Below are 26,550 nucleotides of genomic sequence, written 5' to 3' on the forward strand. Positions count from 1 at the left end.
TCGCCCCCTCCATTAAGAAACAAAATCGACGACGACTCGTGGAAGCACTCACAGTCTAGGAGATTTTGGATTCAACCTTCTAAAAGTATTTTCCTCATGTCTGGAGAACAATTAAAAATCTTCAGATTGTCGAAATGTACCTTACACACTTCCTTACGAGTTTTTTGTGTCCAATAACACTGCCGTGTTGAATTTCACTTGGGTAGCTATGAACGGTCCTGTCCACAAATAAAACAACTTGGAAATGGTTCGGTTAACAGCTGAACTTGGACGATGACTTCTTAGCAGCACCAGGTCATCCTCCTTCAACTGCAAAGCATGGCACTTCTGCTTCAGTTTCCGCCTCTGCACAGCATATCGTTCCCTTAACTGCACTTGAACAACCTTACTCTGCCAGTCTTTCTCACCGTCTTCTGACACAGGCCATGGAAAATCTCTTAGCACTTGTGGTGGAACTGAATGGCGGAAAAACAATTCAATGGGTGAATATCCTGTAACTTCAGAAAGAGAATTGTTAATTAACCAGGCAACTTCGTGAAGATGCTTGGAGCAAATCTGGTGATCGTGCTGGCAATAAACCCTGAGTAAACGAGTTATCTCTTGGTTTGCTCTCTCTACTAAGTTTCCTTGAGGGTGGTAGGGCGTCGTACACACATGTTTCATTCCCATGGATTCGATGAAACTCTGCCATGACCGGGAAGTGAACTGGGATCCTCTATGCGACAAAATTAGTTTAACAGCTGGATAATGGGCGCAATATCTCTCCTTCATTAAGCGAATTATCTCAACGGTATTAGCCTTCCGCACAGGATAAACTGTGACGAACCTGGAGATAACATCTATAAGGCTGAGAACATAATAGTACCCTGAAGAAGGCGGTAACTTTCCAATAAGGTCAATGGAAAGCATGTCATGAGGTTCCTTTCCACTAATGTGCAGCTTTTCCTTCATGATACCTAACTTGTCAGGCTTCACTTTTGCACAAATCAGGCAATCACGGATATAGTTAGAAATATCAGGTTTCATTTTTTCCAATAATATCGGGATTGCAATTGCCTATAACACTTTCCTACACCAAAATGACCGCCGTCATCATGATTTTTTTTCAGCAGCTCGGGACGTCTGGAATTCGGAACACACAACTTGTACTGTGGAGCCTCCCCACTGTAACTTCTAAACAGCAATCCATGATGAAGTTTAAAGGACTTCCGTAACCTGGTCATGCCTGCATCTTCGTTTTCAGTAGGCTGCTGAAGTTTAGCAATCATTTCACTGCAAAAATAATCTTTAGCCTGGGCTTTTTTCCAATCACTCACTTCTTCATCTTCATCTTCTTCCCAGAGAAAATTTATGTGGTAATGCAGACAATCAGACTCCGGCTTGCTCTCAGTATCTGCTTTCACAGGATATCTAGATAACGTATCAGGAATAATGTTTTCCTTTCCACTAACATACACTATTTCGAACTGATATGATTGGATTTTCAAAGACCAACGGGTCAATCGACTATTCCAATTTTTACTATTTTGCAGCCACTGTAGTCCTTTACGATCAGTATAAATTTTAAATTTTCTTCCCTTAAGATAGACTGCAAAGCGTTCTATTCCAAATAATATAGCAAGGCACTCAAGTTCATGAACAGAAAAATGAAGTTCATTGTTACGTAACTTTCGGCTAGCATATTGGATAACGAAAATATCATTTCCATCTGTCTGGAACAAAACGCAACCAAGCCCTTTTCCACATGCATCTGACTGTAGACAAAATTCTTTAGTAAAATCTGGTTGCGATAGCGCAGGTGCACTAACCAAATCAAGTTTCGTCAATTCGAAAGCTTCATTTTCTACTTCTGTTCATTGAAACTTCACATTTTTGGACAAAAGATAAGTAAGTGGTTGCACTTTCACTGCAAAATTTTCAATGTACTTTCTCCTCCAACCGGCAAGTCCCAAAAATTTCCTGACGTCTTTTCTATTTCTAGGTCTAGGAAAATTTAAAATGGCGTTGTTCTTCTTAGGATCAGTTCGGATGGAATCCCCAGAAACAATATGGCCTAAATATAATATTTCCGACTTAACTAAGTCACATTTCTTCAACTTCACCGTCATTCCAACTTCTTCTAGTCTTGTCAAAACATAATTAATGTGCCGGAAATGTTTCTGCAATTTACAATCGAACAGTAATAAATCGTCGATATACTGGGTCAGAAATGAATCAGTTTCGGGCCAAAATATAGAATGCATAGCCGAAACAAAAACTGAAACTGCGTTAGCTATTCCGAAAGGCATTTTTGTAAACATCCACTGTCTTCCTTTATAAGAAAATGCAGTGTATGACTGGCATTCTTGCTTTACAGGAATCTGCAGATACCCGGATACCAAATCAAAACTAGTGAAGTACTTGGCACCTTTAAATTTCTGGAGTGCTTCGTCTATTGGTTCAACAGAACTTGTAGGAACAATAACAAACTTGTTCAACAACCGAAAATCTACACACGGACGTACAGAACCATTCGGTTTGTCCACAACAATGAGCGGGTTCAAGTACGGAGAGTTACAAGGCACAATTATTTCCCAATCTTTCCATTTTTGCAGCTCAGCCTCTAGTTTTGCCCTTTTTGCCACTGGAATCGGGTACGGTTTTTCACTCACTGGAACGGTACTGGACAAATGAATATCACAGACTAAGTTCTTGGCAGTGCCAGGCTTCTCTGAAAATATCTTACTATGTGCAATAAATATCTCGAACAATTCGGCTCTTTGTTCCTTATCCAATAATTCACTGGAGTCAATCTTCTCCCTTATATCCTCTAGCGTTGTAGCCCATTTATCGTAGTTAGCCTCAATTCTCCAGACGCTCATTTGCTTATCAACGGAATCATCATCATCTAGCTTTTGCTCAATTGGCTCTCCATCCACCATTAGATACAACTTTTTATGCTTGAGATTGATCTCTGCTTCATATTTCTGCAGGAACGAATAACCCAATAATAAGTCTGAAGGCAAATCCTTTACAACAAAACTTTCTAAAGGTATGGTGCTCTCAGCAATTTCCAGCACGATTCTGCGCTTTCCCACAACTCGAGTTCGACTTTTTCCAGCGAAATCAATAAGTCGCACCTCTGGAGTAGCTTGTAACATGGCCCCTGCCAAATTTTGCTTTATTTTCTTCCAAATCTCTAGACTCAGAACAGATATTTCAGCTGCAGTATCCACTATACAAGTGATATCAACATTTGTTACACGTGCCTTGAACTCAGGCGCTCTTCCAAAGTTTTTAAACTGACTGGTATTTGATAAAATATTAATTGGGTTTAGCAATGTATTTTTATATTTATTGTATATATTTAATATGTTAATATATTTAATTTTTGAAGTTGGTTTTATATATCAGATTTCTCGGGATTGAAATCAAAATTCTGTACTTACAAAATTATGACGAATTGTCTGACTAAAGCCACATGCGCAAAGGTAGAATAAATATTGATCCACGCAAGCAGCGACCTCGAGAATCAATGACCTACCCCAATTGCGTGTGGAGACATGCACATCACGATGTGTGTAGAAAGGCGGTGACCTAATGTGGTATTGATTTTTTGTATAACAGGCTGGGGCAAATATCTGCCAATAGAAATCTTGTTTACTTAAACCAATATTAGCCAATCAAAATCTCTGTTATTTTAGCTATCATATTAAAAAAGAAAATGCAAAATATCCCAGTTTCAATTCGATCCATTTATCTGAACCGAAGAAACCGACAATTCACATATCCCCATATCACTGTATGCTTGCCTTATTAGCACCTGTTGTTGCTCAATTAGTTTTCACTAATTGGCAATTTTCTTGAAGAGGTCTAATAGAACAAGATACGGCGGTATGAGAAATATGTAAATTAAAGATATTTTAGCAATATACGACGTCTTAAGAAAGGCATATTCGGCTCCAAAGTACTTTGTCTAACTCTTACTACCAATCCCTATTGCTGGCAGAGAGAGTTTAAAATGATGTGGTATTGAAAAAAGTTGACTTGTTGACTTGGGTATTAACCCGAGTCTGTTCACCGAGTTCAGACATTTGCACATAGATATCTCTGTTGTTGTCGCTCATAGCTTAGGCCAAAAACAATATCGAGAAAAGCCATATTTTTAACATATTTATAAACAGCAATTTTAGCAAATTCAGGTTTTGTCACATCAATTTGAGGGGGTCCTCTTTTCTCGGAAGCTTTTTTTTTTTAAAAAATCGTAGGTTTTACACAGTAGCAATGAAATTTTGTAGACATTTTGCCTTAGTTTTAAGTATTTCTATTCAGTCAAAACACCTCCTCATTTATCGCACCAGTATTATCACCAATTACACTACTTGCAGCAACAACAGAAATTTCAAATATCAACTTTTGAATGCTGGTAAGTATTTTGCAAAGAACTGAATGACTTGAATTATTGTTCTAAGTCCACTTTATGAACATATAGATTATTAGGGACTGTATCTGGACCACCGCGTAATGAGCCTCCACCGGGTATCGAAGCCGGAAACCCTTGATTAATATTTTGCAAAGAATTTAATGAGAAATTGAAATAACGAAACAAATAGTTGCGACAATGTCACTCAATGAATTGGAGTGACTTTATGACAGTGCAGCTTGTATTGTATAAATAAGAGTAAAACTACAGAAAGGTCACAGATAGGGTATTTTTCTATGCTGAGCTACTTCTGGTATGTACACTGTTGTAGTTCACATACGGAAACATTTTGGGATCGGATTCCGGAAAACGTACCCTTTGTCAAAAAAGTCACCCTGTAGTTACAAAGTCACTTAAGTTTACAATATTAGTTTTCATACAGTTTCGTATAATTACGTAGATTATACTGTTAGCAAACAGCCAATAGTGTCTAGTTTTCATTTACATCATTGTGGAAAAAGCTTCTGTTGTTTCACAGTTTGATATGTTTTCAGCTCTTTCGGGTATTCTTTTGTAGAAGTTTGCAGATTAGTGAAACTTATTTGAACCTGATTCCGAACACGAAAACTCAATCACTTTTCCAGAGTAGCGAACTGTACAGGAATTGTGTAGCTAGAGTATTTCATCTAATTGTTATTCAGGCATCTCTTTATGTTGTAGTTGGAATATTTATGTATTTCTACCGAAGTGTTATATGAAAACTGTGTGCTAAACCAAAGATCTAACCTGAGTCTTTGGCATTCTCTATCAATGATCAACCCATTGAACTACCATACCAAGCTCTGATATCCACAATTTCCACAAATTAGATCTTTGTGTAAGTTAGTTTCGGTAAGTTATAATGTATATCTGTGTTTGCCATAATCCATTGCATATAGCTAGTTCAGTTGAATGATGATCATTCATTAACACTTACCCTCTTAAGGCAAATAAAACTATATTTAACGTCTTGTATTCAATGTAAATTTTACATTGTAGAAAGAACGCATTTATATGATAATTGCAATACATGATTAAACATGTGTGTAACCGGTTATTTTCTATCCCAAGTAAGTGTGGAAACAGGTTCTATGTGTTCATCCATTTCTGCTCTATGTAGAGATTTACGGCGTCCAGGAAGTCCCCCTCCGAAGACACTTATCCCCATCACTTTCCTGCCTCCGCACACCCTACTCTCACAGATTGCCTGGGTCACCCTCTTATTCTTTGAGAATTCCATTTCAATGTTTCTTTTAAGATGACATGCCTGTTTCGTCACAGAGTACGTCACATCTATATTTCTGTTCTTACTATATATTTCTATTCTTTTCTGTTTTGTCAATTTCAACATGTTTCGTTATCGGTTACTTCTGGCCACCAAATTCCAGAAATAATTGATCATATATTAGTTCACTTCCATTTTGCTTTTTACTTGTTTGTCTCCATGTTTGACAGGTGTATATCAAAAGAGATATCATGTTGTTTCTATTTATTTTGTCATCTGTGTTGAAAGGAGTTGAGCAAAGGCTTCTTTGGCATTATACAGATGGGGGACAAAATAATACGAACACCTGTGAAATTAGAGAAAATCTTTATTAATATGGGGTTGGACCACCCTGTGACTGAAGTACACTTTGTATGTGACGTGGGATGGATGCATAGAGGTCATGCACAATGTTTAAGGGAATATGGAGCCATTCTTCCTCCAGAGCAGTCTCCAATTCCGAAAGTGTGGCTGCAGGCGGACTTCGAGCATGCAGTTTGGACTCCAAATATCCCCACAAATGTTCTATAATCTTCAAGTAAGGAGACGGTGGGGGCCATTCAAGATATCCTACTTCATTGTCATGTTCTTCGAACCATGTTTGGACAGACCCAGCAGTGTGGATAGGAGAGTTGTCGTCTTGAAAATGCAGCCGCTCCCCAGTAAATAAGTTATGGACAAAAGGATGGAGATGATCCCCCAGAATGACCCGATAGTGATTGGCGTTGATCTTCCCATGCAGAAAAACAAGTGGTCCCACACTATCGCATCCCATACCATAATGGACCCACCTCCATGCTTACAGTCTGCAAGATGCAGTCAGGATGAAACGCATCTCGGGGCGTTCTCCACACATAAACACGCCCGGTGGTCTGAAATAACGTGAATGTTAATTCATCAGACCAGATGACTTGTTGCCACTGCTGTGGGGACCAACTTCTTTGAGCTCTGCACCATTGGCGTCGCTTGACAGCATTATGTGATTTCACCAATGGCTTGCAAATTGCCACTCTGCCAGGAATGTTTGCAGCATGGAGTTCCCTTTTGACAGTTTTGGTTGAAATGGGGTCCTGGAGATGCCTGTTCATTTCAGATGTTATCTCAGATAACGATTGCTTGTGCTTTCGGGCCACTATGCGCTTCAACACCCTCCTATCCCGAGCAGCAAGCTTTGTTTTTCGTCCACTGTTGTACTTTGAAGACGCCATTTTTTTTTGTGTTGTGTATGCTGTTATAACGGCTGATACTGGGCTCTTTGCACACCCTACAAGGTTTGCGGTTTCCGTCACCATGCCTCCAGCTGAATGTGCTCCAACAATCATGCTTCTTTGGAACTCTGTCAGGTCTGACATTGCAGTGTCTCTTGAGAGCGTACGATAGATGAATGCACCACCAATCGCTGCTGTTGACACTAGGTGGCAGACTTCAGTGCCAGATGGTGCTGCTATATTGCCGGTGTGAAATGTGACATACTTTTTCACAAGTGTTCGTATTATTTTGTCCCCCATCTGTATATTCTGTGTGATATACCTTCTTCCTCTTCCGTTTCTACTGATTCCTTCCTCTTTCAGTATTATATTTACTGACATGTAATTCTTCATATTCTTTCCATTTCTCTTTTTGTTAGGCGTAATGTATTACCTACTGCAATATTTAAATAGTCGATTTATTTTCTGCTTGCAATCCATATTTCCAATACGAGGAAAAACATGTGTGCAGTCATGAACAAAAGTGAGCTGAAGACGTTAGTATTAATTTTCCTCAAGAAATTTCAATTAGCTAACTGAGTCTTGCTAAGCACCAAATACCTCTTAAGGCTCCACAAACATGATCAATATATCGTGTCAACGTATAGTACTCCACGAAGATTAAAATGTACTTGCCACAAATGAAATAAGTTTCTTTTGACTCAAAAAGTACAATAACTTCAGTTTCATTTGTAATAATTACTTATCTGACTCATATGTATATTTTTCATTCTTTCAGGAAAGAATTTGGAACATGGATTAAAGAAAGAAGGTTTTCTTCCGTTCGTCCGGGAATTCGATGGCAACGAGGATGATGATTACCAACAATACTTGAAGGACACCAGCATGTATGCTCGAGGTGAGTAGTGACGACTTTGCCTAAGGCAAGGTAGTAGGTAGATCAGTAAGTTGATGTATCTCCAATAGCGTACGTAGGATCTCATTTCTATATTTTATTTTGGATACATTACGTCGTCATTCCACTTCTTTGGTTATTCGCGACGCTGTGTTGATAATGACGAGGATGAACAGGTGAAATGGAAAAGGAAACAACCTTTAACCATAATTTGAACCTGGCAGCTCTGGTTTCGCGCAAGGGTACACTGACCACTTCCCCAAGAAGGACGGGTTATTCTCATATTGAGGGAGAGAAGTGGAGCTGGTGCTTGCACTCTACGGAAAAGTTTAAGTTCTTGATGTTCAGAGGAATTTGACAAATATCCAATCAATACCGATACCGATTCCGATACTTGTATAATTCCAGTTTAAAATTAATGCTAGTTACTGAGTTATAACAACTCATCACATTATATTAATGACATTAAATAACTCCCCAATTATTCTCATGTTGCATTATAACCCTTTAAAATGTCTCGTGACATTTTATGTGAACTTCTTTCTAGACTCAGAGGATGCAAAAGAAGAAGACTTTTTTGAAATGTTGCAAGCTTTTTTAAAGTGTTGCAGTTGAACCGAAAAATCGATGGTTTTTTATTATTAGTGTCCCTGCTTCAATTTCATGTATGCAACATTCTTCTCGTTTGGGTTAACCTGGAGTGGGAGAAAAACGAAGTAAAAATATATACAAATACAGATATATTTAATGCTCATTTGGCCGGCTCGGTTTATGCCCTGCTGTCCCTTTATCTTGACAAATGTGTCACTGGGTCATTCATCTTCATGGTTGCGATTAGCTTGGAAAGGTAGAAATGTTAAGAAATATGAGAAAAATAGAAATATAAGAGGATTATTCTAGAAACTGATCCACGTGTCAGAATTTAACGGTGAACGGAAGTTTGAAATTGGCTACCTACCGAAAATGCCACCCTTTTACTACAGGGGACAATGAAAAATATGGACAATTTATGACAGGTTTTCAATTATTTTATCTTGCTTAACAATCTTTCTTGTTCAATAATAAAGTATCAGCTACAAAAACACAAAATAAGGAATCTAATTCCAACGTGTAAATACAGTGTGAATTACGAGAATCTCTGTTTATGAAACCAAATCAAAACAGGCACCAAACTCGCTGTAATTCGTTTTGATAGAAAAATCAATTTTCATACAACCTCATTAATAGAGCATTTGAGATGACCCGGTTTGCCTTAATAGATAGAGAATAGAGAGAGAGAGTGAGCGAGAGAGTTTGTTGTAACACAATTTCTAATTCGCATGTTGACAAAAAAAAATATTGACCTATCTTGTGTAACCCAAATAATTTTCACATGCGTATCAGTTGTCACTGAAGTTTGTAGTCAGCACGTGTTTAGTGAATTCTTCTTGCCACTGTTTTCCAGAATCCCTATTGTATGTTGGTTATTTTGTAACCTTGACCTCATAACGGTTTGCACTGTGTTTCTTATGCGGCCGCTTTAGATACTGTACAAATCCCGAGGTTTCTTAGTACGATAGGAATTACTCCCGTTTCGCTGAAACCTGTTTATCTGATTGTACACAGAATACTTTACTTGCGTGTGAATAAGATGTTTTGTTAAACAGGATGATGTTGACATAAGTATGGAATTAGCTCTTAATAAGAAGTTGATCCCTTTCTTAGTTTCATTCTGATTTAACTAATGCTTAAACGACGTTATTCATTTTATTGCAAGAGCTATCATCATTAATTTGTTTTACTACGGGGCTTGCTCCCGTATTATGTTAAGGACTCGATTACAAATTACGCTACATGCCAAGGTACAATTTTCGTGTTCGAAACGAAACGCGAGCACATTATGTTATCATTTGCTCGTTCTTCGATTTCATCAACATCTGTCGCAATCCTCTCTTGGGATTTTTGACATTGTATGACAGTAGAAACACGATGGAGGCTTTTTAGAATCAACACTCAGTCTTCATTTATTGGAAATCCTTTGTCTTAGTAAGTTTGTAAGTACTGTCAATACTTCTTACAACATCGCTAGTATCATTCCTCGTTTGTATTTTGCTCCGATAACACTGCCAAGGAAAGCTAATGGCAACCCTGCCGCGCGTTCCTAGAAGTTATGTCAGAGCTTTAGTTTGCTGTGTTGGGTTGCATACATACAGGTTACATTGTAAGCGCTTGTAGCGCAGAAAGTAAGCGCATTTGAGGTATTGTTTATAAGTACTTGTTTTTATGATATCTACCAGCACCCAAACGTTGTTGAAGTTGTTTTGCGACACCTTGTAACCCTATACATACATACATGTACATACACATACTCTAAAGTACCGCAATAATTTACATCATTTGTATTTTTTCTTATGTAAAAAAAATAATATTTGCTTACTTGCAAATTTGCAACTACATTACTGGATGGTAGCTAATCTTTCTTTCATTTATACTGCTGGACAAAGAAAACCGGACACCTTAATATTTGACATCAGAATTGCAATGACAACTCGCAGGTATATTACACTACGTTTGGCAGATCATGTAGTATCATATGCATCATTCATAGGCTTGGACTTTGTTTGTGCATTCCTACTTAATTCAGTTTCTGCAACATTTAGTTAGCCTTCGAATCAGAGCTTCTATCGACCGATTGCGTTATCACAAAAAATGCAAGTGTCCGGTTTATTTTGTCCAGCAGTGTATTTCCTCATCCTATATTTGAGGTAAAAGTCAACAATTCTTAAGATGTAAATTTCTATTTTTGACTTAAAATATTTCGTATTACGTATAACTATGGAGTAATACTAACTCAGTTGTATTAATCTTCTAGAATTTCATTGTTTTTATCTTTTTCCTTTCGCAGTTGTAATTCTCTGTGTCCGGGGGCCTTTGGTCAGAAACTTCATGCTAACAGCTCATTCCATGGGAATGACAAAAGGCGACTGGACCTTCATAGACGTTGAAATATTCCAGGTTAGTATCGATTGTTGCGTTATGGATATCAAATTACTATTATGTTTTTTTCATTTACGTATACCAGCGCCACATATGTTTCTGATAATCCCTGCAAATTGATATTAGATTTCCTATGTTGTTTTTAATTTCGTGAGTACAGCATAAGACATTTGAAACTGAGTAGAAACAGTGCGATTTGAAAATCGAGGTTTTATGCAACTACAGGTTGGCTCAATAAGTCACTTAACACCCGCAGTACAAGACCACTGCGGCATGGAACGTGAAAATGGCGATGACCAATCGTTGCCTGGCCAAGGGGGGACCACATTGACGTCACCCGCATGGTCGGCAGCCATCTTGAAATCAACTTCAGAAATTTAAATGGGAAGGGGGTCGTGCGATTATCAGAATCGGCTAGAATTTCACCAGGAAAACAACTGTGACATTTTTTTTAACCTAACTTTATTTGTTGCAGAGTTAACAATACCACAAAGTTATAACACATGCTCAATATGACGTCCCTCTTACGCAACACACACGTGTAATCGTCTCTCCCATGACCTTACCACATTCTGAAGAACCTCAGGATTTATTGCAGTACAGTCCTTCACAATGCGTATGTGCAAATGGACCAGGTCCCTGATTTTCATAGCATACACCATGGCTTTCAGGTGTCCCCAGAGGTAAAAGTCCAATGGTGTCAGGTCAGGTGAGCATGCAGGCCATTCCACAGTCCCTCGGCGACCAATCAAGTGGTGAGGGAATTGTTGATCCAGGTACTGACGAACTATCATCCCATAGTGCGGTGGAGCACCATCTTGCTGTAACCATTCAGGATAGCTCCCATCCTCGGACAGTAAGTATGGTAAGATCTGCTCCCGTAGCAGAAGCAAGTAGCCCTCTGCATTTAAGTTGCCCTCAATGAAAAATGGACCAACAAATCGGGAACCCCAAGTACCACACCACACCATTAGCTTCCCGCCTCCCGTCACCTTGCAGGGATCTGTCCAATGTGGATTTTCGGGTGACCAGTACCGCAGATTTTGCTTATTCACCTACCCCGACACACAAAAATTAGCCTCATCACTGAACAGAATCTTCTACCGACGGCAGGGTCACGTTACAGTTGTGCTGTAGCCCACTCACAAAACTGCAAACGCATGTCTGGATCGTCCTCACTAAGGTGCTGCTGCAGCTGTATCTTATACGGATACCAGTGGTGATCACGTACAATCCTTTAAATTGAACCCCTACTGACACCGCTTTCCAGCGCCAGTCTCCATGTGCTACGGTTGGGGACTTTGCAAATGACGCCAATACCGCTACAGCAGTACCCTCATCCTTGGCTGTTTTCGGACGTCCATGTCGCGGCTTGTCGTCCACAGATCCAGAATCTTGAAACTTTGCCAGCAACTGGCTGACTGCCACATGTGACACCGGTTGTCTTGCAGGATTGCGGTTATTGAAGTCTGAGGCAATGTCACGCGTACTTCTCTAACCTGACATCAATATGATGGCAATCCGTTCCTCACGTGTTAGTGGCATTTTCGTTCAGATCAGTGAAAAAGGAAATGTGCTACTCTTGACACGATCAATTCAGATCATCACTCTTTTAAACTTTTATGTAAAGACAAAACACAATCGTAATTCCAATGTCAACAATAAACATTTAAGCAAAAAGGAAGGGACGTGTTACTCTCCTATGCGGGAATCGCCCTTAAATTTAAAGTTAGGTGAAAATAAATGTCACAGTTGTTTTCCTGGTGAAATTCTAGCCCATTTTGATATTTCACACGACCCCCTTCCCATTTAAATTTCTGATGTTGATTTCAAGACGGCTGCCGACCATGCGGGTGACGTCAATGTGGTTCCCCCTTGGCCAGGAAACGATTGGTCATCGCCATTTTCACGTTCCATGCCGCAGTGGCCTTGTACTGGGGGTGTTAAGTGACTTATTGAGCCATAACTTTGTGGTATTGTTAACTCTGCAATAATTAAAGTTAGGTGAAAACAAATGTCACAGTTGTTTTCCTGGTGAAATTCTAGCCCATTTTGATATGTCGCACGACCCCCTTCCAATTTAAATTTCTGAAGTTGATTTCAAGATGGCTGTTGACCATGCAGGTGACGTCAATGTGGTTCCCCCTTGGCCAGGCAACGATTGGTCATCGCCATTTTCACGTTCCATGCCGCAGTGACCTTGTACTGGAGGTGTTAAGTGACTTATTGATCCACCCTGTAGAATGAGCTTATCGCTAACAGTTTGATGTGATTATAATATTTAGGCACACAGTTAATGAGTCTTTCAGTCGTTACGTTGTTTTTATTTTAATGAAAACACAAATTATGTTATGTCAAGAGATTAAATATTAAAAAAAAATGGCACTGATGATTCAGAAAAGTAGAGTCAATAACTACAGTTCTAACATCAACTTTTTAAAATTTTCATCATAATCTTAATGTTACTATTTGAGCCTCCACGATTGCTATCGATTATATTTTCTGTGTCAGTACATTGTGAAGAGATCCCACTTTAAACTGGAGCTTCATTCTATTTCCAGATTAGCCTATCTGAGTATAAGGTTTCCAATTAAGAATGAATCAGTTTGTCCACACATCGATGTTACTTAAACCTCGAAACAGACGAACATACATATATAAAAATACCAATATTTTCAATATCGTTGAAGCAGGCGTAAGCAAAATGCCATGGATAGTAAAATCCAGACCTTCATTAATCTTGAAACAAAGTAGGTAAAGTACTCCTGTTATCAAACTGCAGATTTTCATTAACCTTGAAACAGACTACTTAATAGTGCACCGAATACCAAACTGCAGATCTTCAAACAGACGTACTTAATAGTGCACCGAATACCAAACTACAGATTTTCATTAACTTTGAAACAGACGTACTTAATAGTGCACCTAATACCAAACTGCAGATCTTCATTAACCTTGAAACAGACGTACTTAATAGGGCACCGAATACCGAACTGCAGATCTTCATTAACCTTGAAACAGACGTACTTAATAGTGCACCGAATACCAAACTACAAATCTTAATTAACCTTGAAGCAGACGTACCTAATAGAGCACTGAATACCAAACTGCAGATTTTCATTAACCTTGAGACAGACGTACTTAATAGAGCACCGAATACCAAACTGCAGAATTTCTCTATTCTTGCAAGAGACATAGTTGTAGGGTACCGGATATCCAACTGTAGGTCATTAATGTGGAGACAGAGAGAAGTGGACCGTCCCGATTAGCCTATTATATTCGTTCATTGTCCTTGAAACAGATATGAGATATCTAATTATGATTCTCTGTTGTCATAGAAACTAATGCAGCTGTTGCGTATCAGAGAATCAATTGCAGTGCATTAACTTAGAAACGGATACATTACAAACTTGAACATCATTGACTTAAAAAACGTAAAGTAGTTTACACTGAAAATAAATGTAAATGCTTGTTTCCTTCCGCATAGGTAGGTATATTTTGTTCGTAAAATCAAATTATGTTTATTTTATTTTTTCTAGACAGTAAATAGATGTTGTGCGTAGATTGTTAATGGGAAATAAATTGACACGCAGGATAAATATCTTTAGATATATAAGATATTAGTTTTAACGAATTTTATTGGAGCACCTTATTAGCAGACACACTACACTCCATAAACGGATGTTGAGTTTTTAAAGAGCATATTCGAGTACAGAGAAGCTACATCTGTTTCCTTGATATTTTTCTTCAAAGTCTGTGATCCTAATACCACTTAGAAATTTTATTAAGAAATTAATTAAATATTATACTTTGCTACAAATATAATTAATAATTTAATGAACTAATGGTTAATGTAAAGTGTATTCTAAGTCCATGTTATGCTCAGATAACCTAATCGGGACTGGGCCTACAGATTAAAGTGGAATCGAAACGATTTCCTCTTGTTTCGGCGGCACCACTACTCCATCGGGGAGGTTCTACTAACGGTTAATGAGTGTAACTGTAACACATTGTTGACTTGCTAAAAGACACAGTTATGAATAAATGTTAAAAGCAGTATAGGATATAGGTTTGGAAATAGTAAGTGGAGGCAGAAAGCAAGTGTTATGTAATAATAATTAAAAAACTTAATTATTGACAGTATCTCATGTCAGTGTCAAAGGACGTTTTACGGCCGTGTTTACTGTATGAGTTCAAATTGGGCAGCAATGCTGCAGCCGCTGCTCGAAAGATATGCTCCGCGTTTGGAGAGGCATCAGTGAGTAAGCGCACAGCGTGAAAGTGGTTCAGTCGCTTTGCATCGGGCGATGAGAGCCTCCAGAACAAGCCTCGAGCTGGACGCCCCGCCACTATCGACGAAGCCCTGCTGAAGGAGATCATCGACCGTGATCCACAGCAAACGTGTAAAGAACTTGCACAAGGGTTTGGAGTGTCGGAGGAAACCATTCGATTGCATCTGCACAACCTTGGGAAGACTTGGAAGCTCAGTAAGTGGGTTCCTCACGTTTTGTCCGAGGAAAACAAACGCCAGGGGCTCACCATTTGAGCATCATTGCTGTCACGCCACAAGAAAGCCCCATTCCTGGACCAGGTATTGACATGTGACGAGAAATGGGTGTTATACAGTAACCGCAAAAGAAAACATCATTGGTCGTCCCCTGGTTCTGTGCATTGACCCCCAAAGAAAACATTCATCAACAGAAGGTACTGCTCTGTGTTTGGTGGACCAGCTCTGGTGTTGTGCACTTTGAATTGCTATAGCATGGCAAAACCATCACATCCGAGGTGTACTCGTCCCAGTTGCAAACAGGGAGTCGTAACGTAACGAAATGGGACGGTATTTTCAATTACGGTTTCCGTTACGTTACAACCAGAAACAGAATAACTTTTTCGTGAACAGAAACGTTACCTCAGGTATATGAACATTACGTTACAGGTGTGCATAACTGTACCGAACCATAACTGATCGCTAAAGGAGTAGGTCTTCACGTGACACTTTAACGTTACATCTATTGCCGGCAACCAGTAACGTTACGGGGTAAGAAAGAGGTTCGTCACGTATTGACTAGTAACTTTAGTGTATGTGGAAAGTGATAGTAACGTTACAATTAACCAGTAACTTAATTGAGGTCACGACTGTAAAAACGTTACACTCCTTTTTTCAAAGCAACAACGTTATTTATAGCTGGTATCGTACAGACGTTCCGATGTGCAATACCGTGTCCGATGCCGTGTTCCGGAGAGAATAACATAGGTCTCTTGTATAATTGTGCTCGTTACTTTTGTAACGTTACAGTTCTTTTCCTCCACAAAAGTCTGTTTCCAAAAAGTGATACACATGTCCGTTACGAATAGCAAATACCGTTATCGAAGGCGTTTTCGAAGAAGCCTCATAATTATGATCGGCAGCATACTAACATTACAGTACTTTGACCCCTTGAAAGTCACTAAGTTATAATACGTATTTTCGTTTTGGATGTCAGTGAAAAATTAAATTGTAAAACAAAACGTTTGAAAACATCCGTAAACAAGATTCGGCGTGACTAAAGTTCTGGTTATTGGAATTTACCTATGAACTATGTATTTATCACAAATATATTTATTTTCTGCATACTTAATCGCTTTATGTGAATTTGTTCTAATTTGATTATTTATGCAAGATGAATTTTAACATGCACGTTCACTTTATACGATAGCAAAGCAAACATTTGTTGAGGGAAAACGTTTATCTCTCTCTCTCTCTCTCTCTCTCTCTCTCTCTCTCTCTCTCTCTCTCCTCTCTCTCTCTCTCTCTCTCTCTCTCTCTCTCTGTTTACATGTGTTACATCATTATTTTTTTTAAAAAATACAGTTGTTTGGCGATGAGAATAATTCGTGCTTAGATTAAGTTGCTGAAGGACGAAACATAAAGGACCAACCATGGTCGGGCCAAAAAATCATCCGTGCCACGCGTTCGTCCACCTAAGCGAGAGGCAAGCTTTCTCCTATCGGAAGACGAAAAATAATTGCTTGTTGCGCGACCTTGAGAAGGCGAACCGAACTGATAGCAGCAGCACCACGCAAAATCGGAAAAGCTGAATCCTGAAACTTTGTACACGTGACCTTCGATCACGAAGCATCCGAGTAGACAACGCCTTGGGGCGATATGAAAGGCACTTTTGGCAAGTAGAAAATACGTAGAAACGAAATGTTAGATGGAATTGTTGTACAGACGGGATCAAATAAAATGTACTTCCCTTTTCCTACCAACTCAGAAGCGAGTTGGAAACTCTTCATTGCTCCTGTATAGATAAGAAAGTGGGGGAGGGCAGTAGCAGACAAGGCCAGCACGCAAACTTCTTTCCAGCAAGCTTTATGTTGGAGCCTTGGCAGTTTGTGGAAGGTTTTGTGTTCCTATCACCCCGCCCTTCTCTCCCTGTCTCTCATTCTCCTTGTGTTTCTGTGTGTATGCGTGTGTGTGTGTGCGCGCGCGCGCCGACACCTGTTTCATTTTAAGTTTGACGTATTTCATTGCATTGACTAATTGCTGTTGTGACTGGGTATGAACCAGGTTATCAATGGAGACATAATGAAGGATAAAAAATACAAAAATTCATGGCATGAAGTAGTAGTATTGATTGATTGATTTAGTTTATTTTACTTCGCGTTTTGTGCCTCTTGGCTAATTTGCGAAGATGGGGATGAGTGATGAAATGATGAAATTGATGAATGGACATTCAGAAACAACCAAGCCCGACCGGGATTCGAACCCGGGACCCTTGGCGTCGCAGCGCGATGTGCTAACCACTCGGCCACAGGGTCGGGCAGTTAGTAGTAGTAAAGGTAAGGTAAAGTTCGTCGTCCGTATAGAACCGTGCCATGAAGGCACATTTAGGGGATGTGGCAGTAGGGCGCCGCATATTCTCGAGTTCGGCCATTTTGGAGGTCAATGATCAACATCACGCTCCAGCCGTTTTTACTCCCCAGGGATGTAGTAGAAACGAGAAAATAAAAATGTTTTACATTTCGCGTATGTGACTATTTTTTGGATATTGTCTTGGAAGTGTCTGTTAACATCCTAACGCGCAATTTTGTTTAAGGATAAAACTTGCTGAAGGCCGCGAGTGTTCCTGAGAAGTAATGAGCATATCACATAATGCGCAATAGTTTGGCTCGCGTTTTTCGAAAATAATAATAAATAATAATAAAAACAAAATATACAAATAAATTCTACGAATGCTTTCGTCATTGTGACCATGGAGTGCATTTTGCACACTAACGAGGATCTGGCGTCTAGATATAAGGTCAGTATAATGGTCTGTGGGGATTTGGACTGTGTCCTATCCATCTACGTTTGTAGTTGTCCTTTCACAACTTTCATCTTAACACACCTTTCATTACCCAAAAGTGGAAGAAAAGCGAAAACAAAATCGGTTATTGTGTTCCTGCGTTTTTCAATTTATCACCATGACCGAAAATTAATGTTTCACTGACGTAATGCATCACTATAATCATGTAAATTATTTTCCGTCATCATCGTGTGCTTAATCATTCCTTAAACCATAGACTCTAACGCTGTTGTCCTTAGTGTAATTGATCTTATTGTGTGGAAGTTTTGAAGTAGGCAAAACAATGGTGAGGAATAAATCTCAATTGATTGTTCGAAATTTAAAATATAATAACTCCGAGGTGACGCATATTAACTGTTCTTAGTTCGATGTCAAAGAACGATTTTTCCTATACATTAAAAAGGATTCCGGCCTCCGTGGTAGAGTGGTTAGCACAGTTTGCTTAATGACCGGCCTTGGCATTGTGTTCATTCGGTGTTCATTGTGAGTGTCGCTTCATTAATTTCATCATTTCGTCCACCATCCTCATCGTCGCGTTTAGCCAAAAGTGGCACCAGAAGTGAATTAAAATAAAGCAAATCAATCAATCAATAGAACATAGGGTCTCCGGTTTCATAGAGCAGTATACAAAGCACTCGGTCATGGAGACCCTCAAAATTGAAATAATAATTGCAACAGAAAACCTGATATTAGAGCATTTTAAGAGTTAAGAATATTAAAAATTCACGTCAACCAACAACAATTTCACCTGTATTGTGTGATATATGGTTCTGCCCTAACAATTGATTGATTGATTTGCTTTTATTTCACTTCGCTTTTTGTGCCACTTTTGGCTAATTTGCGAAGATGGGGAAGAGTGATGATATAATGAAATTTATGAATGGACACTCAGAAACATCCATGCCCAGGCCGGGATTCAAACCCGGGACACCTGGTCTTGTGTATGGGACCGGTGGCCATCCACCGTCGTGAGGAAATTGGGGAGCTACAAATGAGTAGCGTGACGCGGTCACGGAAACCTACAACGACTGAAGGCTGTCTTGCTGACCACACGTCACCCCATAATTCCCACCTCGGCAGGTGGAAGTGAGGCCGGCAGTCGGTAGGTAGGACCTGGCCCTCACGGACTGTTGCGCCACGGGTTATTATTATTATTATCATTAGAGAACGGAACTTTATGTGCTAAAAAAACTCAGAAATATTTATTTTTTATGTGTCATAAATGTTGAAAATATGTGAAAAAAACAGGAAAATATGTGACAAAAATAAAAACATTTGGTAACAAAAACAAACTATAACATGCATTTTAAACACCTGAAATTAGTTTCTAAATGATTACCTCTTAGCGAACTATTTTTTTTGGAAGAGTTGCAGTGGATCCCCATAGTTTTTTCCAAATTCTCCATTGTAAATCTGTGACGATTATCTCTAAAAAGCATCTTATATTGTGAGAAAGATCGCTCCGCGTCACAAGAAACAGTTCTTGCATATTTGAAGCACGAAATGTCACTAACGCTGAAGTTTTCCAAAGCTTCCTCTTCCTCTACTTCACTTTCCAAAACACGTGCAATTTGGCACAAAGTTTGAAAACCTTGGTTTTTCCCAAAAAATTCTGTACAAGTTAGGTGGACATATGATCTCAACCAAGTGTTCGCGGACGATTCAAGCTTTCATATGGAATTAGAAGGAATGGACAGGTTTGTTGAGATGTATGCCAATTCGACTTTTAAGGAGGGCTCCATCAACAGTTCTTGCAGAATTCTTCTTTGTCGAGATCATTTACAACAGATACAATTTTTTCAAAGTTCTGGGCATAACATCTGCATCCAACCAAGTGCCCCATTGCGTAACTAGTGTTGCCCACGAGACGAGACTTTGGCCTGTCTCGTCTCGTGGAGCCTCGTGGAAATGCTGTCTCGTCTCGAAAATATTCGTTTGTCTTATGACACATGGTCAATCTCGTCTCGTCTCGAATTTTTAAAAGCCTGTCCCGTCTCGTCCCGTGGACAACACTATGCGTAACTACAGGTGTAGGGGGAAGGGGAACCTCAGGACATTTTTGTTTAAAAATGTATATTCTTCTAGGCGACTTGATCTAACTTTCTTCCCATTTGAAACCAGTTTATCGACATTGTGATAAAGAGCACTTATCTTTTCACATATTCTATGCAACGCATGAGCCACACATTTAACGTGCACCATTTTGGAGTAGCTAACGGCAAGGCCTACTGCATGTAAGCTGCAGCATCTGTCAAGAGAAGAACATTGTCAAATTTTATGTCTTCTGGCCACAATAGCTGCATTGCTTCATTAAAAAGCCTTGCTATCGTTACGTGTAGCCAGCCCCAGCTACTTACAGCTATTTTCTCCCAATATGATCGTACGCGAGGTGCCAGAAGTCTGCCAGCGAGGTTGTTCAAAGACAAAACAAACCTAGCACACTCGATATGAAAGAGGTGCGGAGAATAAACATTTTTCCTTCGAGGATTTCGAGGTAGATGAAGTCAATGAGCGATTTTATGTATTTAAAATGAAAATTCGCAAAATATGTATTTACATACGGAAAACTGGAAAATATGTGTTTTTATGTAAAATAAAATTTGCTGTGTTGACATATAAGGCTATGATCAGAATTTTGGCAAAAATGAGGATCTCTATCTTATCGCAGAAAAAACATTTATTTACCTAAAGTTCCTTTCCCTAATTATCATCTTCAAATAAAGCTTCATCGTTATATATTACCGTATTTCATCGCATAAGCGTCGCACCCTGTTTTTCAATCCAAAGAGAGAGAGAGAGAAAGAGAGAGAGAGAGAGAGAGAGAGAGAGAGAGAGAGGCAGGGGGGGGGGGGGGTAGGAACACAAAATTCTTCCACAAACTGCCAAGACTCCAACAGAAAGCTTGCTGGAAAGAAGTTTGCGTGCTGGCCTTGTCTGCTACTGCCCTCCCCCACTTTCTTATCTATACAGGAGCAATGAAGAGTTTCCAACTCACTTCTGAGTTGGTAGGAAAAGGGAAGTACGTTTCATTTGATTCCGTCTGTACGAAACAAACGAAACGGCGTTTGTGCAACTGGTCTGTAGCTAGACAGGGCCATTTAACTCTCAAGAAGTCAAGAATTGTATGGAAAGTGATTCTCAAAACTAAGAACTAAAAGGACAGCATATTTTATCATTTACAAGGGCCCTCATCCGCTTACAATTTTGAAAATTACTTTCAGTAATTCTTGTCTTCTTGGACAGGAGGTGCATTAAACTTTTTGGTGTAGAAACAGGCAGAACGCCCGCCTACCTACCACGTTTGAAAGAAGGGCATAGACAGACAAGAAAGTAATTTTCAAGAACGCAAGAACGACAGTCGACATGGACATTGACCAACGTGTGACTGAGAAATACAATCGGAACAAAGGACAAGATTATTCAAGAAACAGTAATTTTATAAAACTTCCTATCATTAACTCAAACTCAGTTCATCCTTTTATCCTCTTTTGTTTGTTATACTTTTGTATTATTCATATTTTATATCGCTTTTCTGCCACTTGTAGATAATCGTGACGATGAAGATGAATGATGATCATATTAAATCTATGAAGGGATGCTTACAAAAAAATACAGCCATGCCCAGATGTCTACTCGAACTTGAAATGTTTGGTACCGAGTGTATGAGTGGATCACTGAACGACTTCGGCCTTCGAGGCTACGGTTTCAGTTGCAACATGCAGTATAATTACGTTTCTACTACTCTGAATTGACCAAAGCATGTGGTATGTATCCTTCATTTTACTTAAAAAGCCCCCTTGATACATGAGATACTACAAATAATTTCAGGCATACCCTCGAATTGTGATTGCCTGGCACTTTTTTTTAACTAAGTAATGAAGTGACGTTTATATTCATATTAGGCCTACGATTAGCTCGAACTAAAAACTCTTGTGAAATACTGTGTATATGTTATCCTTGTGAAGTGAGGAACTTCATATTTTGCTAAGAAAATATGTATGAAAAATTATATTTGTAGCTACTACTTGAAGAATTCAAATTATTATTATGATGGAATTTGAACTTACGTATACTCTGCATATAATGTGTTATCGGAGAGGAGTTTTTGTCTCGCAGTCAATTTATTTTTAGTTGAGGAACTCGAGGGTAAGTTGGAAATATATAATGACCGACGTTGTGGTGTGTTGTTCGATTAATCAGAATTGGAGTGAGAGAAATCTGTAGTTAAGTTCATTCAACACGTCAATTTGTAACTGTGAATGCAAGTTTTCTTTGATTTAGCAGGAAATCAGTCTGCTATTGTTGTAAGTAATAAATGGAAATATATATATTTTCTGCTCGAGTAGGAATCCACAGCCGTTATCCAATCAATCAGTTTCTGTGTGTGAAACTTCTGTCTAGGAAAGCTATATACAATTTGCTTTTAATAACAGCAGCTTCAAAATAACCTATCCATTCTTGTCATGCCAAGTACTGTTTGATTTTGATTTGTTATATTTAACTTTGGTTTTATGCCACTTTTGGCTAATCGCGAAGACGAGGATGGGCGATGAAATGAGAAAATTGATGAAAGGACATCACAAAGAAAATAATGCACAGGTTGGGATCCGAACTCGGGACCTGTGGCGTCGTATTGCACTGTGCTAACCACTTCGCCACGGAGCTCTGCAAAGTAATGTTTGACCATACATCGTTCATGAAATAAAAACATAACATATACAGTGGCTCACATTAGTAATCAAATACGTAGCATTTTGCTGCATTTCTTCACAATATTTGATAATTAACAACATGTACATAAATATAAACGATGGTGAAATATTTATACGCATTTCTTAAAGTTATATGTAACTTTTTTTTTAAATTTTGGGTGCGTCAGCACTTAGGCTATTTTGCACCCGCCACGTTATACGGGGTGCAGCCCCTTACCATAACAAATAATATAACTGTAATGTCGCATAAATGAAATATTAAAATATTCTGACTTAGGTTAAAAGCTGAGGCTGTAAAGAGGCACTCAGCACATATGACAGAAAGCAGGAGAACACACAGAATTATACTGGCCATACGGCCAATCGCCAGAGTCTCGTTAGTCTGCAAAGAGCAGTTCAGGGTGTACTACGTGGAATGAAGTTGAGGATTGAATGTAATACGTGGAAGGTCACCCCTTACACCCCTGTTACGTTTTCAAATCTGAAAATAGTTATTTATGTTTGGGTGTGAAAAAAGAGATCACTTTAATATTCAGACAAATCGTGAAAGCCTTCAGTTTCTGTTAAGCTAAGTTTCCATTCTGACAAGTTCCAGACCCATGACGCGTAACATGTGCCGGCGCATGTTGCGCGCCATTTAGTGCACTGCTTCCAATTCAAAACTACTTCTGCAAAATACGCCCGCAACAACACCGGAGTGCAGGACTTGAGTGTAGCGTTGTTCCATTGTGCTTTAGAGTAGTCAGTGTTTCTTCTCTTGTATTGTAATAATTTGGTAGTGATTTAACTTGTGTAAAGATGAACAATACAACTATGGCGGGTTTTGTGGTTATGGCAGGCGCGTACCATGAACTTGTAAAAAAAAAAAAAAAAGAGGCGAAAACGACCTAGATGGTGGATTAGAAGTTTTCTAGCGAAAAGAAATTCGGAAGGAGCGTATAACTCGTTGATGAGAGACTTACGTCTTCAAAGTGGATACGAAAACTTTGTAAGAATGACTGTAAGTGATTTTGCATTGTTATTAAATCTTGTTGGACCACAGATGGTAGTCGCGTCGTCTGTTTCTACTCTAGTGCGCATGCCCCAGGAACTTGCTGCAGGCTGTTTCCATTGTCCGCGGCGCATGTTGTGCGTCTTAATCGTTTGGGGCAATTTTGTCCCCGGCACTTGCGCCGCGGCATGTTGCAGACAGCTTCCATTCCAACAAATGCTTGGCACATGCAGCGTCGAATGCCGCGCGTCATGTTGCGCGGCAAATTTGTGGTAATAGAAACGAGGCTTTACATAGTTTTTTTTTACTGGTCAACTACAGTGCGGAGAAGGAACAATTGATGCTACTTCCTGACTACATTTGTTACCAGTAGCTGCATTGCTCCCTGACTGAAGTAAGAGAAAAATCGGTAACCAAAACAAAAATACAACATTTGACGAACGGCAGCTATTTATTTTTACCGTACCTAACCAAAGGGTACAGGGAAATTGAAAATGTTAAGTACATGTAAGCGTACCGTGGGTGACGCAATAAAACGTAATGAAAAGCAAAATGAGGTAGATTCCGTATCTCAGAAAATTCAACCAAGATAAATAGGAGAACGAAATGAACGAGCTTCAGTATAAAAAATCAAGACCCTTTCCTCATCCCCAGCCCCTTCCCAAACCAAGGGCTCCGAAAGCAGCTGTGCAACTTGGATCAGGCATTGGGACTGCTGTACGGTTCAGTAGCGTTTCGTCCGAAAGCGAAATTTCTAGAAAAATGCTACAGTTCGTCTGCGACGGTTTAATGAGTTGCGTTTCGTCCGAGCCTGGCTGATGATGAGTCACACCTTGACTAACCACTGGCAGCGATGGAATTGGTGACTAGTATACCTCGGTTTACAACTTTTAAAACTACATTGCATAGACAGCGGAGTGCAGCACAGGGAGTGCAGACTCATACAAATTGTCGAGAGAGAGGTACCGGGTTCGATACCCGGTGGAGGCACAAGTGGTTCGGATCCTACTTTAAACTGTAGGTCCAATCCCGATTAGCCTTAATGTGCATAAAGTGAACTTAAAACAACAAATCAAATCAAAACAAATCGTCGAGAGGAAATGAACTTGGATCTAGAAATTTTAGTCATGGCAGATGGCAACACTTTCTTACTATCTGACAACTATGAAGGTGAGATTTGCAATTTCCAGAGGGAAAGAAATATTAAAACAACAAAAAATATTTTCTTGGATGGAGCATTTAAGAGTGTTAGCAAGAGTTTGCTTCATTAAACACTATTAGAATGGTAGCCCTCGGACGAAACGCTACTTGGTCAGGTAACCGTAAGTTGCCTGTTCCTGGAATTCGGACGCGAAACGCAACGCCACGTGCTGTACACCTGGCGGTTCAGAAAGCGAAGATGAGCATGAGCGACGAATGCTGAAACTGATGAAGGGACACTCACAGAGAACAGTCATGCGCAGGTCGGGATTCGAAACCGGGACCCCTGGCGTCGTAGCGCGCTGTGCTAACCACTCTGCCACGTAATATTTTTTTTATTTACTCATTTTTAGCTACTTCCTTTTAAACTAACTAACTAACTAACTAACTAACTCTCTGGCTTTCTTAAACCCGAAGGTTCATGGCTGCAGCAACACAGGCCTTCCATCTGTCCCTATCTTGAGCAAGATCTATATACTCTTTTCCATCCCTACCGATTTTCTTTAGGTCCATCTCAACGTTGTCCCTCCATCTTGGTCTTGGCCTTCCAATAGGTCTCTTACCATCAGGTTTCCCAACAAGAATCCTATAAACTCCTCTTTCCTCTCTCATTCGTGCCACATGGCCTACCCACCTAAGTCTTCTTGATTTAATTAGTCTAATAACATCTGGACATGAATACAAATTATGTAGTTCTAAATTATGTAACCTTCTCCACTTACCTGTCTCCTCATCCCTTTTAGGTCCAAATATTTTCCTAAGAACCTTATTTTCAAATACTCTCAATTCATGTTCCTCTTTCAATGTAAGGGACCAAGTTTCACATCCATATAATACTACAGGCAAAATTACGGTTTTATATATTTTAACTTTTAGTTTCTTAGTTATTAAACTAGAAGACAAAAATTTATGAAGAGAGAAGTAACATGCATTTCCTGAATTAAGCCTACTTTTTATTTCCTCTTTAATATAATTTTCATTTGTTAATATTACTCCTAAGTATTTCAATTTGGAAACTAGTTCAAACGAGTTGTTATCAATAATTAGATTTTGATTATTACCTAACACTTTGTTTCGGCCTGTAAGCATATATTTAGTTTTCTCTTTGTTAACTTCCAAACCTATGTCTTTAGCAGTTTTGAAAAGTATTTTAGCATTATTCTTAATTGTATTTATATCATCCCCTAATAAGTCTACATCATCTGCATATGCTAACAACTGAGTCACACCATTTAATTTTAGTCCTTCGTTAGTTTCTTTTACCTTCCTAACAGCATATTCTAAGGCAAAATTAAAGAGCAATGGATATAATGCATCTCCTTGTTTTAACCCATCATGAATTGTAAATTTGTCAGACACATTAATACCCACACGAATTTTACTTTGTTTCACTGGTGCATACTTTTATCATATTAACAAGCTTCTTAGGTATTCCAAACTCTACTAATATATTATATAATTTATCTCTTTTTTACCGAATCATATGCTTTTTTGAAATCAATGAATAGCTGATGGACATTTTGATTATATTCCCA

At 39.1% G+C, this 26,550-nt stretch overlaps 1 protein-coding gene across 1 annotated transcript in view; it reads left to right on the plus strand.

Moving 5' to 3' along the window:
- Positions 1–26,550, plus strand: part of LOC145991744 (atrial natriuretic peptide receptor 1) — a 390,591-nt gene that overhangs the window by 266,438 nt on the left and 97,603 nt on the right. Inside the window, exons 4-5 of the mRNA XM_083127821.1 lie at positions 7,692–7,811; positions 10,693–10,802. Of these exons, the coding sequence (XP_082983947.1) occupies positions 7,692–7,811; positions 10,693–10,802 (230 nt within the window). The remainder of the gene's footprint in view (positions 1–7,691; positions 7,812–10,692; positions 10,803–26,550) is intronic.

Source organism: Lepisma saccharinum, chromosome 1, assembly GCF_977018435.1.
Source record: "Lepisma saccharinum chromosome 1, izLepSacc3.1, whole genome shotgun sequence".
In the NCBI taxonomy this organism is placed as follows: Eukaryota; Metazoa; Arthropoda; class Insecta; order Zygentoma; family Lepismatidae; genus Lepisma; species Lepisma saccharinum.